This window comes from Hibiscus syriacus, unplaced genomic scaffold (genome assembly GCF_006381635.1).
Source record: "Hibiscus syriacus cultivar Baekdansim isolate YM2019G1 unplaced genomic scaffold, ASM638163v2 tig00110387_pilon, whole genome shotgun sequence".
Lineage (NCBI taxonomy): Eukaryota > Viridiplantae > Streptophyta > Magnoliopsida > Malvales > Malvaceae > Hibiscus > Hibiscus syriacus.
The window spans coordinates 7,166,866-7,187,610 of NW_024062717.1; the positions used below are offsets into that span (position 1 = coordinate 7,166,866).

Below are 20,745 nucleotides of genomic sequence, written 5' to 3' on the forward strand. Positions count from 1 at the left end.
ATACTTTATAGCTGATCAAGTCTTAACATTTTTCACTCTTCCTGCAGTTTCTGCGGTGGGTTAAATAGCAGTTATGTGAGGCTAACCGTACATCATAGTCTAGCCACCACATAATCTACTACGTGAATTGATGCTTTGTTAAATGCAAGTCCAAGGGAAAATGGGAACATAAGAAAAAATCTACCTATAATTAATAATGAAACTAATATTTTTGTGAAAGCCTATCAAAGCTTCAAAACATAGAATCATACATGACAACAAGATCCAGCTGTGGGATGGTTGTTTTCAAAGGTTTGTCCCACAAACAAAGGATAGGCTTTATTAAGCAAAAGATAGTAGTAAACTTAGTTTAAAAAAGCGCCGCTTAAGCGCGATTAAAGCGCTAAGCGACTCGAGCGAGGCCCCTGGCGCTTCAGCATAGCAAAAGCATTACGAATTCATTAAGCGGTAGTAATCGCGCTTTTGCAGCGCTTTTAGCAAAGCACTAATCGGCGCTTAATCGCGAGTTTAGAAGATACGATTCTGGGCTTTAGCAGATACGATTTTTGAGCTTATTTAGGGTTTAGCGGGCTATTAAATTATCAGTTTTGGTTTTTTTTCTTGTAGCTTCACACTAAGAAACGAAATAGATTGGCACAATCTAGATTGAATGACATGGTGTTTGTGAAATTCAATCATGCCTTGGAGCGCCGAGCTAAAAGTAAGGAGACCGATCCCATTCTTTTACAAGATATTGATGAGAGCAATGAGTGGTTGATGGGAAGAATGGAAGAAGATGAAGATGATGATGAGGCGGTGTTTGTTGGTGAGGATTTGACATAGAGTGATGTTGCTAACGCTTCCGGTGCATATGAGCCTAGTTATCTAACTAGAGCATCAAAAGTAGTGAATGATGGAGCCGGACCATCGAGAAATGATAAAGGAAAATCTCCTGCTCATAATCCTATCTCTAGTAGACCATCTCGTAGATGCTTAGTTGATGAAGATGAGATGGAAGAAGATATTGGAGTGTCTAGTGATGAAGGAGATGGTGTTGTCCGAGTTGATGACGATGACGATTTAGAGGATTTTTAGTTATAAGGAATTGAGGGTTTAGAAAAATACTTTTGTTCATCTCACTTTAGATTACTTTTAGTAGACCATCTTTTGAGATTACTATGCTCGTATAGTCGTATGGTTAATCGTATATAAGTATTTAAGTGTTTATAACTTATAAGTTATAAGTAAATTGAGAATTATATTTTGGTGTTTAAATACTTATAAGTTTTGAATATATGTATTGACACTTTGATATTTAAATATTTATAAGATAATTTATAAATATTTTATATTTTTTTATGAATTTCGACCTTTCTGACGCTTCTTGTGCATAAAATGAGCGCTTTCGCTTAGCGCTTCGACGTCTAAGACCCTAGACGCTTTAGGGCGCTTTACGCTTTTTTAAAACCAAGGTAGTAAATATGATAATAGTAGTACTATAAATAAGTACATATATAATTTAAAGTGCACTTCTTCGTAAAAATGACATGCGCCTCGAAAAGAAAGAGAAAAAGCATTGGTAGTAGGCATGAATAGCAGTAGTAGCTGCAGCTGCATAGGCCATTCAACTTGCAGCGCCACAATTATGCAGGCATTGAAATGAGTTGTTTTTCATACCACTTGCAAACCAAGGGTATCAAAACCACCCCAAATGTTTCTTTCTTTTTCAAAAGAAAAATAAAAAAGAAATCCCCAGGATTTAAACACCAACACCAAATAGTAAAGGGAAAAAAATCCAGCATCCTCAGAGAAACCAAAAGAAAACATTTTGATAAGTCACGATAAGTTCGTGCTACTACCTCAAGTCTGTCGGTTCACTCTTTCCCCCCCTTTTCCAAAAGGTGTTTCCCTTTTCTTCTTGTAAAGGTTTTTCTCTAATTTGCTGTACGAGAAATTGCATTTCACCGCAACAAGGCAGCAAAGGCATAATGATGACCCCATGGTGTCGAAATCATTCTCTACTATATTCTTCCAGGACCTCTAGCATCGGAACATTTTTGCTTAATTTGAATTATTTGCTAGACCACCTTGAGCACCCCCGCTGTTGAATAGCTGTGGTTGATTAACGAAGTGCACAAATGATGGTCTATCTGATAGTCCACCAGCATTGGAATCTTCTTGGCTCCTTGCACCACTCTGGTTTGTATTTCTCTGTTCCAGTGAAATATTCTGAACACGAGCCGCCAGCGTTTCTTGACCAGATATGATAGGGAATTGAACAGAAGGTGGCATTATCCACCGCATCCAATCATTCCTCTTCCTTACCTTATCACCCTAAAATGTGAAAGTGAAGGTGATCAAGATACCAGTCTAAATATATGTCCTAACAAAATAATCAGTTAAGCATCAACAATAAGAGGCATGCATGTCTTGATGGTCAACATGACCAGCATTTCATTATTGATCAATATATCCCAGGATTATCAATATAGATCGTACCTGCACTTCAACAACTGTTGAACTTTGCAGAGCATCTGTTATTAGCTGAATATTATCTGTCAATAGTGCAACCTGAAAAAGGGAAGCTTTAATAATATATGCTTTCAGACAAGAAAAATCATAATACCAGCTTATCCAACAGCTAAGCTTCTGAACCATTGTTTTCAAGAGCACAAGACACTATTGACACTTGAACCCTAATATTGCCCAAGGCAAAAGGTGCAAAAAAAAAAACCACTTTTCTGAGTGAAGTGTGCTACTTCGTATGTGCGAAAAATAGCAAGAACTTCAATCATGCAGACAGTTTTATGGTTATTGCCTCACAAAAAAAGCATGCATAGGGGTGCACCAAATCAAATGTGCCTTGCCTAAGGCGCTTTTGCTATTCAACAAAAAGGCAGAATGCCTAGAAGTGATGTTCACTCACTACCTGACCTGGAAAGAAACGAGGAGATAATCACAAAAGTTTGACACCCAAAGGATGACACAGTAGATCACTCACTACAAGTGATTTTTATCTACAAGGAGAAAACTTATGATAGAAGTACCTAGAGAAATTTTTTATGAGCATTGGACAAGAATACAACCCATCTCAAATATGCACGTATGATAGGGTATGCATGATGACAAACATAAGAACTTGTTATTTAGAAGATATTTATGAGAGTACTTCGAGGCATCCTTTGATATGTTTTGAACAAGAACAAGCTACATAAAAAAGTGTAACGAGGTATGTATGAAGATGTAATAATGAAGATTAGAACCAGTGGTTTATTAAAAGATGAATTGCCAATTACAATACGGGTACAACATAGATCGACATCAATTCCTTTTCCTTTTGCTAGAGTAATGGATAAGATGACGAAAGAAATTCAAGATGAAATACTTCTGTGTATGCTATCTGCAGATGATATTGTATTAGCTGGTGAAACAGAAGGGTTTAATATAAAATCAGATTCATTGAGACAAGCACTAAAGCTCAGTGTGTAGATTGTGCAGAACAAAACCACGTAAACGATGTGAACATTTTGTAATATAAGGATAGTGTTCAAGACTTGATTACACTAAACTGGTACGTGATGGTAGTAGCAGAGTGCTTTAAGTAACTTGGGGCGATGATTTAGAAAGTATAGAGACTAATGGAAATGTTACTCATAGGATCAAGGTTGGGTTATAATCTTTTGAACAAAAAAGGTACCAATGTTGGGTTACTTAAAGTGAAAAGTACAATACGTGGCTAACAAACCTACTACTCTATACGATACCGAACGTTGGTTAACAAGAAGCAACACGTATGCAAAAGAGAAGTGTAGACTATAAGCAAATATTAAGGTTTTCTAGTAAGATTAGGGTGGAGAGTTAGAAATGAGAATATTCATCCCTATGTAGGGAGGGTGGGACCTTTTACAGAGGTTTGGTGATACTATCATCCTATATAGCATTAAATTTAAGAGAATCTTCATGGAACAATGATAGCGTTAAGTTTCCAAAAAGAAAAGCAAAAAATTATCTAGCAAAATTAGAACATCAAACATCTCATGCAATCACATTCGAATCAATTAGAAATGTTAAGTAAAAAATCAAGTATATACCATTTATTACCCCCCAATTATTAAACAAAAACTCGTACACAAACTCATTGCAATATGAGCTAGATAAAGCCCATTGTTAACAATAATAAATAAAAAGAACTTATAACATACCATATGAACAAGAAGTTAGGGAAAAAGCAAACGGAAGGACTGCATGTATCTTACCATAAGTAATAAAGGCAGATGCTTAAATGTTGAATATCTCTAAAAAGGATAAACAAGTTCAACCAGGATCTAATGGGTGGGGGTGTACGTGTGTACATCACCAGCGTATAGCAACGTAGATATTAATCAACTAATGGTAAGAACAGGCACTGATAGCATGCTATTATCATCTATAAATATATCAACAATATTTGCTGATAGCAAGCTAATATAATCTCAAATATATCAACAAAGTGATAGCCCGAGAAGCAGATTTATTCAGAGCATTGGTGCACACAAATAGTTAATGATGGATACCGAACACAGTGGTTGCAGCTTATTGTTATGGATTGAAGAGAAATAGAGAAGATTACGAGAATAGAGATGATAGAAGAAGAGAGAATTTAGAGAAAAGGAAAGTTCATCATTCATTTCATAAGGGAAATGTTGATTACACAGCAGGTATTTATTTAGTTACTAGCTAGTACGGGAAATCTAACAATTCCAGCTGGCATTCTGTACTAACAGAATGCTTAACCAACTGCTTCTTATCCTTCTTTTGGTGCTGCAGGTATTGGGCCATCTTGATAGGGCCACTCCATCTCGTCTGGTACTCCTTAGTCTGCTCCAACCCATCAGATAGGTGAGACACATGACTCCCTCGTGCTTCAGACCCTTTTCTGATTTCAATTCCCAAATTACTCTCCTCAATCCCTAACCCTCGTTCCTCTATTCCCAAATCCTCCTCGTTCCTTCGTTCTTCCTCTTCTCCTCCGACCATGACAATACCCACCCCTCGAGACGAGCCTTGTCCCCAAGGATCAAACGCAGTAAACTGTCCCTTTAGAGTCGAATAATCCTCCCCAGTGTCATACTCTTCATCGAGATTCTCCCAGCGACCCAAAAGTTGAGTCACAGTTTTGCCATTTCTGTTTACAATCCTTCTGCCCATAATCTTTAAGGTTTTGATTTGTAACAGCCCTTTTTCATCAACTGTTGGAGGCTTGGTGACAGCAGTGGATGAATCGCCTATGAACTTCTTCAAGAGGCTCACATGGAATACTGGATGCAAGCGAGAGGAATCTGATAAGTCCAACCGATAGGCTATTGTTCCTATTTTTTCCAGAATTCCATAAGGTCCATAAAATTTCACTACTAACTTCAATTTCCTTCGCAGGGCAATGGATGTCTGCCTGTAGAGCTGCAAATTTAGGTATACTTCTTCTTCGAATTGAAACTGTCTTTCACTTCGATTTCTATCAGCATGTTGTTTAATTCTGTTTTGCAACATATCTGGGACCTTATACACTGTTAATTCTAAACACCATAGCAGAGTAGGTGGTTTATCTGGATTCACACTCACTTCATACAACACCGCATCATTGTTTTGTGAAACTATGCTCTTCCGTATATCTTTTAGCCTCTCATTTCTTCGTTTCAAGGTAACAAGTTGCCCAACTCGAATATCATCAAAATGAAGGGGTAGAGACCCAATAGCTAGGCATGGTCCTTGGATTGGCAGCTTAATAGACCCAAACTTAGACCCCACATACTTCTTATATTTGCCCCAAACCCATTGTTGGGTTTCAACTGTTAGAATCACTGCCACAACAGTTAGTTCAGCACCTTCTATTTCCCTTCCGATAAGAGCAATTATCTCCACCAGTTGAAGTTCAAGGAAAAAATTTCCAATTGGTTCAAACATTCTAAGTTCTCCAACAACCAAATCTGATCGAACTGATGTGTACCCAAATAAAAAACGACTGTTATAATCTGCAACAGTAACCTCATAAGTTTTAGCATTAGCCACATTGAAAGAATAATTTTTCTGTCAATAATTTCTCTATACCAACTAAGGAGAGTTGATCCTTCATAGCCACTAAAATATTCTTCCACCCTAGAGTATATATCCTTAAATCCATAATATTCCGACGTAATACACCCACATAGTCCAATAGATGAGTAAGCATATTCCCAATAGGTTGAGTTTCATTTGTAAGCTCCCAATCCCCGTAGTTCTCCACAACCTTCTTTGTTTTCTTCTTTTTCTCAATGTTTTCATCTTGACCAGACTTTTTAGCTTCAACTGGGTCCCCATCAACTTTGACCTCTTTATTGATTCCCTTTTCCTGCCATGTATAAATTTGGAAAGAAACAATTTGTGAATAATTCTTCACAAGCTTTTGAGGCCATTCTGGAGTTGTCTCCTCCCAAATAGAATAGGAGCTTTCATTTACTTCTCCTTCCCGTACGTATGATTTCGGACTCTTTGTTGAAACAACTACCTTGTCAGAAACCAAATATGCTGAATAGAAATCAACTCCAAACTGACTGATCAAATTGTTGTTTGTACCAGCATCTTTGCTTTCCTTCACAGCCTTCAAGAACTTAGCAGTTCCACCATGTTTAATTGTTCCAAGACAATCAACAAGTTCTTGTTTTGTCATACCCAAGCCTGAATCAATAATTGTTATTATCCCACTGTCTTTATCAATTTGGACACGGATGTCAAGATCAACAGCTTCCTTTAAAAGCTGAAAATCAGTAACATTTAAATACTCTAACTTGTCCCCATAAAACTCAACGAATTTGCCAACAACACCATGCTTCCTCAGTATTTGTGTCACGGTTATAATCAAGTTAGTAGATGTCACACCATTTCTTAATTTTCCAAATAACTTTAATCGAACAACACCAAGTAAAACCATGCTCATAGGCTGACCAAGCATGGCTGCCTCAGCTTTAATACCACCAACTCCCCAACCAGCTACTCCAAGACCATCTATCAAAGTTGTATGGGAATCAGTTCCAACCACATTATCGGGGTACAACATTCCGTTGGTGTTGAAAACAACCCGCCCGATATATTCAAGATTAACTTGATGCACAATACTAGAACCAGGAGGAACAACAAGCATTTTATGAAAGCCAGTAGATCCCAACTTAAGGAAAAAAAATCTTTCCTTGTTACTCTGAAACTCAAGTTCCATGTTTGCTTGCACTGCATTTTCTGATCTGGTTACATCAACTTGAACTGAATGGTCAATGACAATATCTACAGTAACCATAGGATTAATTGTATCACTGTCAAGTTTGTGCATTGCATTACGCATACAAGCAAGGTCAACCTCAGCAAGCACTCCAGTGAAATCGTGGAAGTTTTCGCAGTTACGAACCGCAGATTCAAGCAAGATTCTAATAGAGTATGGCAGTTTATCAATCCTTGGATCATTCAGGGCAGGCAAGCTGTAGTACCTTCCAAACTCGCCACCACCTGGTTTGGAAAGACTTGTCAACACTGCCTTAAAGGAATGTTCTATAGCAGATTTTTGGCACTGTAGAATTTGAGTTTTATAGTGGTCCATCCTCCATCCCGTATCATAATAAGGGGCGATTCTCTTTCTTAGTGCATCTGGAATCTCCATTTGATTTTGAAGTTGCTGTGCAAATTCCAACCTAATCCATTTTTTTTGTTCTGTTCATGTAGAGGTTATCCCTCGACATTGAACTCACATTTGATGAATTTATCAACACCACCTGTGAAAACTTGTCTTAACATTTTGTCATTACTGCCATGATCTATCCAATGCTGAAACGTTAGCTTAGACATTTTTTCAAGCAATTTATGCCCTCTATTGTGAAGTATCCTAATATCCTTGGCTGTGAACTCATTAGTGGAGTCACCATGTGCTGGTTTAGATTTTAGGATTTCAGATTCACTGATCTTATATGAAAATCGAGATTCATTCATCCCTGTCACTAACATAGGTTTCTTCCCATCAGTCTTAGAAAGGTTAGGAATATTTACCTGTTTATTCTCTGAACTGATTTGTTCTTGTAGTTGAGTAAAGCAGTCCCCCATTTGCTTTTGCTCACACTTTTTATCCTTCAAAATCTGTAAGATCTGCTCCACATCTGATTTGTTTCCAGTTTAGATTCCAACGTATTCAATCGGCTTTCCTGCTTTTTCCACCATTTAGGTGGATTAGAATCATCTTGGCCTTGCTTCACCAACGCAACCAAGTCTTCAATTTGTTTTTGAAGTACAAAAAATCAGTTTCAGCCATATTCTGGTTGTCTTTGTCACACCCACTGAAAAATTGCCAGGAATTGAGGCTCTAGATACCAATTGTTAGGATTGAAGAGAAATAGAGAAGATTACGAGAATAGAGATGATAGAAGAAGAGAGAATTTAGAGAAAAGGAAAGTTCATCATTCATTTCATAAGGGAAATGTTGATTACACAGCAGGTATTTATTTAGTTACTAGCTAGTACGGGAAATCTAACAATTCCAGCTGGCATTCTGTACTAACAGAATGCTTAACCAACTGCTTCTTATCCTTTTTGGTGCTGCAGGTATTGGGCCATCTGATAGGGCCACTCCATCTCGTCTGGTACTCCTTAGTCTGCTCCAACCCATCAGATAGGTGAGACACATGACTCCCTCGTGCTTCAGACCCTTTTCTGATTTCAATTCCCAAATTACTCTCCTCAATCCCTAACCCTCGTTCCTCTATTCCCAAATCCTCCTCGTTCCTTCGTTCTTCCTCTTCTCCTCCGACCATGACTTATGTCCTTGTGAATACTACATCTCTATCATCCTTGCAAGGAAGACTGTGGTTTGGACAGGGAATGGGGAGGGCCGTTTTTCAGCTAAATCTTGTGTTAAGTGCTATTTTGATTGGGCTGGTAATGAGGAAGATGAAGGCATTTGAGACAGCATTGTATGGGCAGGGGTTGCTCCTCCAAGGGTGGAAACTTTTGTCTGGCAGGCTGCTCACCAGAGAGTGGCAGTTAGAGAGGAATTGATAAAGCGAGGAGTAATAGGGATTGAAGACTCTTCTTGTCCGTTGTGTGGTAAGTGTGTGGAGTCGGTTTCTCATCTATTTGTGCATTGCGAGGTTGTAAGGGGTGTGGAGTAGATTTTTGTCATCTTGGAATGTATCTTTTGTTGCTCCTCGGACACTGCTGGATTTCATAATTGTTTGGGATGATTTAGTCCCGAACTCCACTATTTGGAAGTTCATTCCTAGGGCGGTGTTGTGGTCGATTTGGAAGTGCAGAAATGAAATTATTTTTGGGAAAGGAAAGGTGGATGGTCCGTTATTGTTCTTCCTTGTTCGTTTTCGAATTGCATCATGGTATGTTGCGAGATTTAGAGATGTTCAGATCCACTTCGATTCTCTTGTGGGTGATGTTAGACTAGCTGATTTGGGGGTAAGAAGGAAGAAGGGTAGTATTTCTTCCTCCTGTTGGATTCCTCCCCCCTCAGGTTTCGTTAAGTTAAATGCTGATGGTGCAATGTCCAAGGAGTGGGATAAAGGAGGCAAAGGTGGCTTGATAAGGAATTCTGAAGGGCTGCAGCATGGTTCGTTTTCTAAGAGGATTGGGGGGGTCCTCCTATTCTTGCAGAGTTACTGGCTATCAAAAGAGGGCTGTTGTTTATGGAGGAGAAAGCTTTGGCTTCATTTCCAAGGGTCATCCTCGAATCAGATTCCCTAACTGCCCTGAAATGGATTAAAAATCCGGTTTATGTACTCCTATGTTCCAGTCTTGGTGAAGACATTGCTGCTCTAGTGGAGAGTACAGATGTTATTGTTAGGCATTTTGAGAGCTGCTAATTGTGAAGCGGATTTATTAGCTAAAGAAGGTATAGGATGATTATTAGGGTATGGGTTAGGTTTCTGCTATTGAGTTGGTTATTTATGTTCTTTGTGGGGGTTTTAAGTCTTATGTTGTAACAGAAGATTCTTAGGATATGGCTTTGTATTATTCTGATATTAATAAATTACTAGGCACTCTTTTCCTCCTTCCTATGCCCTTCATGTTATTGTAGTAACATGGAGGTTAAGAAGGGGGTTTTTAATGAGGCCTACCCTATTTCTATAAAAAAAATATAGTTTTTACACAAACAAAAAGGTTACAAGTCCAAAAACTTAAAAGTACATCTAGAACGCAGACTGCAAGAAAATAACAGTACAGCTAAAGGAGAGGCCTAGCAAAAATGATCTATTAACTGAATCAAAATTTATTGGAAGTATGTTCTCTCTTATGATCACAAGAAAAGAAAAACACAATAAAATAAGGACAGTCAAAGACCCAATATAGAAGATTGAGCCAGCAATAACAGAAATTATAGGAAATATAATTAATAAACAATATAACACGAAAAGGATATTCAAAATGTGTAGAAAATTGCGTTTAAATGAGTCTTTGTTCACTGGAATTCTCTAAACAAACCAGTGCAACTACCAATAACATTTCTCACATATAATAGTCAGGAAAAATGTGTCTTAAAGTTTCTACAGTTGTCATTAATAAATAGGAATGCTTATGCTAAAAGCATCAAGAAAAATTCAGGAAATAGTTCAACTAGCAGGCAAGCGTGAAAGTGAACACTGTGTTTCTTAATTACAAATAGTAACCAAAATACATTTTTTATTATTACTAAATTAATTTATTGAGGCACATATCCAAATAACTTTAATCGAACAACACCAAGTAAAACCATGCTCATAGGCTGACCAAGCATGGCTGCCTCAGCTTTAATACCACCAACTCCCCAACCAGCTACTCCAAGACCATCTATCAAAGTTGTATGGGAATCAGTTCCAACCACATTATCGGGGTACAACATTCCGTTGGTGTTGAAAACAACCCGCCCGATCAAGATTAACTTGATGCACAATACTAGAACCAGGAGGAACAACAAGCATTTTATGAAAGCCAGTAGATCCCAACTTAAGGAAAAAAAATCTTTCCTTGTTACTCTGAAACTCAAGTTCCTGTTTGCTTGCACTGCATTTTCTGATCTGGTTACATCAACTTGAACTGAATGGTCAATGACAATATCTACAGTAACCATAGGATTAATTGTATCACTGTCAAGTTTGTGCATTGCATTACGCATACAAGCAAGGTCAACCTCAGCAAGCACTCCAGTGAAATCGTGGAAGTTTTCGCAGTTACGAACCGCAGATTCAAGCAAGATTCTAATAGAGTATGGCAGTTTCAATCCTTGGAACATTCAGGGCAGGCAAGCTGTAGTACCTTCCAAACTCGCCACCACCTGGTTTGGAAAGACTTGTCAACACTGCCTTAAAGGAATGTTCTATAGCAGATTTTTGGCACTGTAGAATTTGAGTTTTATAGTGGTCCATCCTCCATCCCGTATCATAATAAGGGGCGATTCTCTTTCTTAGTGCATCTGGAATCTCCATTTGATTTTGAAGTTGCTGTGCAAATTCCAACCTAATCCATTTTTTTGTTCTGTTCATGTAGAGGTTTATCCCCTCGACATTGAACTCACATTTGATGAATTTATCAACACCACCTGTGAAAACTTGTCTTAACATTTTGTCATTACTGCCATGATCTATCCAATGCTGAAACGTTAGCTTAGACATTTTTTCAAGCAGTTTATGCCCTCTATTGTGAAGTATCCTAATATCCTTGGCTGTGAACTCATTAGTGGAGTCACCATGTGCTGGTTTAGATTTTAGGATTTCAGATTCACTGATCTTATATGAAAATCGAGATTCATTCATCCCTGTCACTAACATAGGTTTCTTCCCATCAGTCTTAGGAAGGTTAGGAATATTTACCTGTTTATTCTCTGAACTGATTTGTTCTAGTTGAGTAAAGCAGTCCCCATTCATTTGCTTTTGCTCACACTTTTTATCCTTCAAAATCTGTAAGATCTGCTCCACAATCTCTGATTTGTTTCCAGTTTAGATTCCAACGTATTCAATCGGCTTTCCTGCTTTTTCCACCATTTAGGTGGATTAGAATCATCTTGGCCTTGCTTCACCAACGCAGCCAAGTCTTCAATTTGTTTTTGAAGTACAGAAAAATCAGTTTTAGCCATATTCTGGTTTGTCTTTGTCACACCCACTGAAAAATTGCCAGGAATTGAGGCTCTAGATACCAATTGTTATGGATTGAAGAGAAATAGAGAAGATTACGAGAATAGAGATGATAGAAGAAGAGAGAATTTAGAGAAAAGGAAAGTTCATCATTCATTTCATAAGGGAAATGTTGATTACACAGCAGGTATTATTTAGTTACTAGCTAGTACGGGAAATCTAACAATTCCAGCTGGCATTCTGTACTAACAGAATGCTTAACCAACTGCTTCTTATCCTTCTTTTGGTGCTACAGGTATTGGGCCATCTTGATAGGGCCACTCCATCTCGTCTGGTACTCCTTAGTCTGCTCCAACCCATCAGATAGGTGAGACACATGACTCCCTTGTGCTTCAGACCCTTTTCTGATTTCAATTCCCAAATTACTCTCCTCAATCCCTAACCCTCGTTCCTCTATTCCCAAATCCTCCTCGTTCCTTCGTTCTTCCTCTTCTCCTCCGACCATGACACTTATGTCCTTGTTGAATACTACATCTCTATCATCCTTGCAAGAAGACTGCTGGGTTTGGACAGGGAATGGGGAGGGCCGTTTTTCAGCTAAATCTTGTGTTAAGTGCTATTTTGATTGGGCTGGTAATGAGGAAGATGAAGGCATTTGAGACAGCATTGTATGGGCAGGGGTTGCTCCTCCAAGGGTGGAAACTTTTGTCTGGCAGGCTGCTCACCAGAGAGTGGCAGTTAGAGAGGAATTGATAAAGCGAGGAGTAATAGGGATTGAAGACTCTTGTTGTCCGTTGTGTGGTAAGTGTGTAGAGTCGGTTTCTCATCTATTTGTGCATTGCGAGGTTGTAAGGGGTGTGGAGTAGATTTTTGTCATCTTGGAATGTATCTTTTGTTGCTCCTCGGACACTGCTGGATTTCATAATTGTTTGGGATGATTTAGTCCCGAACTCCACCATTTGGAAGTTCATTCCTAGGGCGGTGTTGTGGGTCGATTTGGAAGTGCAGAAATGAAATTATTTTTGGGAATGGAAAGGTGGATGGTCCGTTATTGTTCTTCCTTGTTCGTTTTCGAATTGCATCATGGTATGTTGCGAGATTTAGAGATGTTCAGATCCACTTCGATTCTCTTGTGGGTGATGTTAGACTAGCTGATTTGGGGGTAAGAAGGAAGAAGGGTAGTATTTCTTCCTCCTGCTGGATTCCTCCCCCCTCAGGTTTCGTTAAGTTAAATGCTGATGGTGCAATGTCTAAGGAGTGGGATAAAGGAGGCAAAGGTGGCTTGATAAGGAATTCTGAAGGGCTGCAGCATGGTTCGTTTTCTAAGAAGATTGGGGGGTCCTCCTATTCTTGCAGAGTTACTGGCTATCAAAAGAGGGCTGTTGTTTATGGAGGAGAAAGCTTTGGCTTCATTTCCAAGGGTCATCCTCGAATCAGATTCCCTAACTGCCCTGAAATGGATTAAAAATCCGGTTTTATGTACTCCTATGTTCCAGTCTTTGGTGAAAGACATTGCTGCCTTAGTGGAGAGTACAGATGTTATTGTTAGGCATATTTTGAGAGCTGCTAATTGTGAAGCGGATTTATTAGCTAAAGAAGGTATAGGATGATTATTAGGGTATGGGTTAGGTTTCTGCTATTGAGTTGGTTATTTATGTTCTTTGTGGGGGTTTTAAGTCTTATGTTGTAACAGAAGATTCTTAGGATATGGCTTTGTATTATTCTGATATTAATAAATTACTAGGCACTCTTTTCCTCCTTCCTATGCCCTTCATGTTATTGTAGTAACATGGAGGTTAAGAAGGGGGGTTTTTAATGAGGCCTACCCTATTTCTATAAAAAAAATATAGTTTTTACACAAACAAAAAGGTTACAAGTCCAAAAACTTAAAAGTACATCTAGAACGCAGACTGCAAGAAAATAACAGTACATCTAAAGGAGAGGCCTAGCAAAAATGATCTATTAACTGAATCAAAATTTATTGGAAGTATGTTCTCTCTTATGATCACAAGAAAAGAAAAACACAATAAAATAAGGACAGTCAAAGACCCAATATAGAAGATTGAGCCAGCAATAACAGAAATTATAGGAAATATAATTAATAAACAATATAACACGAAAAGGATATTCAAAATGTGTAGAAAAGTGCGTTTAAATGAGTCTTTGTTCACTGGAATTCTCTAAACAAACCAGTGCAACTACCAATAACATTTCTCACATATAATAGTCAAGAAAAATGTGTCTTAAAGTTTCTACAGTTGTCATTAATAAATAGGAATGCTTATGCTAAAAGCATCAAGAAAAATTCAGGAAATAGTTCAACTAGCAGGCAAGCGTGAAAGTGAACACTGTGTTTCTTAATTACAAATAGTAACCAAAATACATTTTTTATTATTACTAAATTAATTTATTGAGGCACATATCTGTTTTTCTTCTTCAGAACCTTCAACTAAAATAGGTTTGCTTTTAAAGATAATCACGAAAATTAGTAACAAAATAATAACAGACAAGTCTATTAGGCATATATGTTATGAACTTAATAGTTACATAAGGATAACAAATGAAACTTGCACAGGAACTTCACATGAAAAAATCTCAAAGTGCAGGAACTTCACGTTTCAGACATATGAAGCTAGCTCCAAATTCTCAATAGGAAAAAAACACACACACACACACACACACCTTTTTGAAGCCAGCTATTAATTTAATAGGAACCCAGCCCTGCTCATCCATGTTCTGCCTCAAGTAGGTATCTTTAATTAGGTTTTCATTACTGCAAAAAGGAAACAAGCAGATAGCTTTATGGGTGACCTCAAATACCAAGATATGGCCGCAGGATTAACAAAGTTGACCCAAGTCATCATGCAAACAAAGCATCACCTGAAATAATAATCTATCTGATTAACTATACTAGCATGCAACTGATTGTCATGAGGCTCCGGAGCTGGGAAAAACACTGGGGGCATTGGTGCAACAAATGACAAACCTCTAAGTGAATCTGGAGGTGCTGCTGGGACCATATAAAGGGATGCCATATCTAAAACAAAGTAGAGAGATTATGGGCGAACTTAGAACGCCACTCATCCTTGACCCAAAAAAGCAATAACAAAAGTGAAAGTACAGCTTACCAGGATACCCCATTGGGGTGCCAAAAGGCCTCATAGGAGTATGAGCTATAAAAGGTATAGTATTAGGCATAGGAGGTGGAGGTGGATGCCTCATTACCCTAGGAGCAGCCCTTGGCTGCATGTAGCCATCTCTGTTATTAAAGTTTCGACCATTCCACTCATGATTTCCATGATCTTGATTGCGCCTGCCTCCAAAATTCTGTTGGTGAGAACCATCTCCTCGTGGATGTGGACCACCATTACGATGCCTGTATGAATTCCGTGGGTGTGGGTGATCATTACCGCCAGTATGAGACTGTGATACAAATCCACTTCTCTGTACGTAGTCCCTAGAAGAGGGGCTATTAACAGGTGATTCAACCACAGGACCTTCAGGCAGAGGCTGAGAGAGACCACCATTAAATGCTGAGATATTACTATTTCGTTTCGTCGACTTCTGGCGTGTAGGAGTGATATGGTTTGGAGTCATATTCAAGCTTGTGTTTGCATTGTTGCTGACTGATTTCTGTGTCGATGATGATGACACACTTCCATTTCCCTACAATTTAGTCAACAAAGCAAGTGATGCGCCTGTTACTAGCAAACCCAAAACCAAGATTATATTCATATAAAAATTTTGAGCAAGTGAATCCCTAAATACTTCCTATACTCGTACAACGTCCATTAAACAGTTTCCATCAAATAGAATATAATTGAAATAAACCCTGCAGCTGGATTAAGAATTCAAGATTCTTGGCATTTTTTTGCCAATTCAGATTTTAGCAATTAATATCTTCCTTACCGAACAGATAATAAATTATCTCCAGTTAAAACAGCGAAATTTAGCTATTTTAACAGCTGGAAATACAAATATTTGAAATTATAACGATTAAACAGAAACTAATAAAGAAGGGCTTAAATTTTAGGAAAACAAACCTGAGAAACTGGAACATCGGAAGGAGAAGAAGATGATCCATCCCAAAAAGCTCGAGGTGAATCTGAAGATGATTTGGAAGGAACCTTAGCGGACTCAGACAAAGCAGGCCACTTGTTGGTCCCCATAACCGCCCCAACCTTAGCATCGCCGTTAGAAGGTTTGTTCCAAGCTGGCTTATTACCGGCATTGTCTTTAGGCCCAGCACTCTCACTCTCGACGCCTTCTTCTTCATCCTCCGTCGCAACAGGAGGCTCTGTCAGGGCGGTTGGGGGCGGCGATGACGAAGAGGATGGAGGCGTTAATGAAATACCCGCGATCCGGTCGTTTTCTCCACGGAACATTTCAGTCCAGGGGGAAGAAGCCGTCTTCATGGCACGATTTGATTGATTACGGCTGTCGGGAGAAAGATTACCAGGCATCACTGCAGCGGAGGTATTGAAATTAGCAGTATTAGTATTTGCAGCCATAGCAAACCCCGATTGAAACAAAAATGGCGATTTCCCTTTTTTCTCTCTATCGACGAGTTGATCGACGGAGAAAATCACTGAAAAAAAGAACAAAATTTTGATTAAAAAAACAAACAAAATCCGTGACGACAAAGAGTGAGAGTTAAACTATTCGAGGCTCAAAAAATCGCAAAATTTAGGATTTTAAAAAAATAAACATTAGGGATTCGAAAATCCGATCGATGAAGAGAGACGAAGATTAAAGAAGAAGAGCAGCGATGGAGGCGCTGTAACCTCTGCTTCTCTCTCTCTCTCTCTTTCTATTTTTTTTTCCTCTTTTTTTCTTTTTAAAATATTTTTGTTTTCATATTTTATTTTTATTTCAATATATTTCGTCCAGCTCCTTGCGGGGTTGTTATATTGTTACGATTTTTCCAAGTATCCTTTCCGGGTCGTTTTGGTCAATTTAAGTTGAAGAGGAGTAACGTTTTACTGCCGTAAAATCTAATTATGGTTTTCTTTCACTCGCTTTGATTCGCAGTAAAACTCAGTTACGCAGCTTCTGAATTCAGGGTTCCCTTGTTTGTACCCAATAGAAATATGACACGTAATCATGAAAATAATTATTTTCAATAATCAACAACACTGACCAACAATTCAATTGAAAATTATAAAAAAATAAATTATTATCGCAAGGCTAATTTTATTAGGCTTAATACCAAATAAGTGCTATACATTTTTTCTCTAATAGATACTTACAATATTTTTTTACCCATCTAGATACCTATTGTTACAAACACAATCACTTTAGGTGCTCGGACTGTAACTGTCATTAGTTTTTTCCATTAAGTGACACGTGTCATAATATGATAATTTTAAAATTTATTTTTTAAAAATAAAAATATTATTATATTTATAAAAAACCCTAATTTCTTTTAAATTACAAAAACCCTCAAATCCTAACACTAACCCATTGCCGTCATATCCAACCATGACCATCACCACGACGTAGTCCCTGCCATCATCTTAGTTATACTCTACCATAGTTGTCGTTGTCGATTAGCCGTTAGAATCGTGTGGGATCACGATTTTCATATAGGGTTCGCAAGGTATAAAACGTCGATTCTTCGTCAATCGATCATGATTTCAGAGGGTTTTGGTGCTGGGGGAGGTGAGGTCGGGAGGATATTCTTTAAAGGGTTGTGGTTGGTATGGGTTTAGGGTTTGAAATGAAAATTCTAAAGTTTTGGGGTTATTTCGAAATTTATGTGTTTTCTTTTTAAATATATATATAATTTTTTTTATATAATTTTTTTAATTATCAAATTGTGACATGTGTCACTTAACGGAGAAAATTAACGTCGTTGACGACCTACACCTAAAGTGGGGGTTGTCTCAGGAAAGGAATGCTAATATATGGCGTTACCGGATACATTATAATATATTTAACAAATTCGGTTTAGCGCTATCGGAAATATCAAGTAATAACAATGTTGTAGTGAAAATCATGAAGAAAATATTAAAAAATTTGGCAACCGGCAAACTTAGCTTGTCGGTTTGTGTCGATACAAATGAAAAATGTATCGCTCCATAGCAATATAACAGGTAAAAATATGATAAAACTGGTTTCATTATGATAAAACCGGTAAACTGCTACTGGATATATCGAAAGTATTGATTAGATTTAAATAAGTATCGACATTTTTGGAATTTAAAAGAGAAGAAGTAATAGCGTCTATAAACTGTCGATACTTTATAAAAACGTATCGATTCATAACAATATAACATGTATAAGTATGACAAAACCGGTCACGAAATGATAAAACCGGTAAAGAGCTACCGGATATATTGAAAGTGTCGATACGTTAATATAAGTATCGATCCTCGAAACATCGAAATCGATAATTATTATGTAACAGGTAAATTTATAATGTAACCGGTTAAAATATACCGGTTAATTAGCAAATAGGTCTACATTATGTATCGACACTCTTTAAATATGTGTCGATACTTTTTCCAAATAAAGCACAACGAGTTGCACGCATAAAGTGTCGATACATTTAAAATTGTATCGAACCCGAAAACATCGAAACGATATTTATAATGTAATAGGTCAATTTATAATGTAACCGGTTTAAATTTACCGGTTTTATGAGAAAATAGGTCAATATAAGTGTTACCTATTACATTACATAAGCGCTACCTAATTTGTTATTGTACTTGATAATATTTCCGGTTAAATGTCTATTTTATTATATAAGTGTTACCTATTACATTATATAAGCGCTACCTAATATGTTATTGTGCTTGATAATATTTCCGGTTAAATGATATAACATAACCGGTCTAAGTTTTAACCAGTCACTTGTTTAACCGGTCACGCCGTTTTTTAGGCGCCGCACAACAGAACTTTCGTAAAGTGATAAAATTTGTAACGTTAGGCATCTAGATAGGCCAAAAAAATATTGTAGCCACCTATTTGAAAAAAAGTATAGTTTAGGCACTTATTTGGGTATTAAGCCATTTTATTATTCAAATTTATTAAATAATAAATTTTAAACATTTTTTAAGATAACTTTCTAACAAACACTCTTTCATAGTAAAAAAATAATATTTTTCATTATTTTCTTTTTATTTTGAGTTAATTACATCATATGTCCTCAAATTATAATTATTATTCTAAATGTATCCTCAAACTTTTGAAGATTTTAGTTTTATCCTTTAACTATGACCTTCATTCTAAATTAGTCCTCAAACTTTTAAAGATTTTAGTTTTATTCTCAAACTATGACCTTAATTTTAAATTAGTCCCCAAACTTTTTGTACATTTTGATTTTATCCCAAACTATATGCATATACTAATCACATCCATTGTTAATAAAATCGTTAGGCCAAGTTGTATCCTTATATGTCTGAGAAAAATAAAATCTAGGTTAAATATAATTGATATTAATTACATGTTTGGATGAACTTGAAGATGAAATCAAAAGATTCAAAAGTTTTAGGACCAATTTAGAATAAGAGTCATATTTTGGGGATGAAATTAAAATAGGGTAAACTACTCATTTAGTACCTAAATATCCAGTTTTGAACTATTTTAGTACCTAAACTTTCAGTTTTTCAAAATCATACCTTAAGTTTAGTTTTTATTTCATTTTTAGTACCAAAAACTTAAGTGTTGAAAAATTTGAAAGTTTAGGTACTAAAACATGTTTAGTACCAAAACCATACTTGAGTTTTAGGGGGGAAATGAAAGTTTAGGTATTAAAACGGACCAAAACTGATAGTTTATGTACTAAACACGTTAATTTTTTAACGACAAGGTACTAAAATGAAACAAAAACTAAATGTTATGTATGATTTTGAAAATATTGAAAGTTTAGGTACTAACACGAACCAAAACTGATAGCTTAGGTACTAAATGAATAATATATCCATTAAAATATTTAAAAGTTTAAGGAGTAACTTAAAATAAGAGTCATAGTTTGAGGATGGTATTAAAATATTCCAAAGTGTAAGGACCAATTTAAAATATTGATCATAGTTTGAGAACATACGATGCAACTAATTCTTTTCTTTCACTCAATTTTGTTGGTCTGCCATTGTTTAATACTTGATAATCTTGTCCACTATATCTTAATTTATTGAAAATATGTCAGATAAGGTAAATTGATTTCATTATTTAAAATAAGAAAATTTTGCTCATGAATTGAAAATTTAGCTCATGAATTGAAAATTTATTTAATAAAAAAGCATTGAATTAATAATAATTAACGATTACATTAATAATATTCAAGAGCACTGGTTAGTAAGTCACTTAAAATGTGATATGATTCAATGATAGAAAGTGATGGAAACAAAGGCAGCGATGGATGGGGTTAATAAAATTGCGAGGGCTTGCTTTGTAACTTCTTGGTTAAGGAGTGTTAAAAAAGTGCTTCAAAATCTCGGGAATATCAGATAAGATGGAATCTATGGTATATGGCTAAATATAAAATTCACAAAATTCTATATGAAAAAGGGCTTTGTTATAAAATAAATCCCTAAAGTATGTGCTTTTGTTAATTTTTACCCTTAAACTATTTTTTTTTACATATTTCAAGTACTTGGACTTACATATAAAAGATGGTAATGAGTGTGGATGTAAATTTGTTAATCAAACAGTACAATTTATA

At 36.7% G+C, this 20,745-nt stretch overlaps 1 protein-coding gene across 1 annotated transcript; it reads right to left on the reverse strand.

The window, feature by feature from the left end:
- Positions 1-1,713: 1,713 nt before the first annotated feature.
- On the reverse strand, positions 1,714-16,950 carry LOC120122532 (la-related protein 1C-like). The gene is made up of 6 exons (XM_039141667.1): positions 16,124-16,950; positions 15,209-15,746; positions 14,961-15,117; positions 14,763-14,853; positions 2,479-2,550; positions 1,714-2,313 (listed from the first exon to the last, which is right to left on the reverse strand). The coding sequence occupies exons 1-6, from the start codon at positions 16,589-16,591 to the stop codon at positions 2,041-2,043; spliced, it is 1,599 nt and encodes a 532-aa protein (XP_038997598.1). The 5' UTR covers positions 16,592-16,950; the 3' UTR covers positions 1,714-2,040.
- Positions 16,951-20,745: the final 3,795 nt, after the last annotated feature.

Coding starts and splice junctions, on each gene's coding strand:
- LOC120122532 (XM_039141667.1), bottom strand. CDS start 16,591: ATGGCTGCAAATACTAATACTGCTAATTTCAATACCTCCGCTGCAGTG. Junction 15,747..16,123: donor CCGATGTTCCAGTTTCTCAG/GTTTGTTTTCCT, acceptor ACTAAATTGTAG/GGAAATGGAAGTGTGTCATC. Junction 14,854..14,960: donor CAGATAGATTATTATTTCAG/GTGATGCTTTGT, acceptor TCCTTTTTGCAG/TAATGAAAACCTAATTAAAG.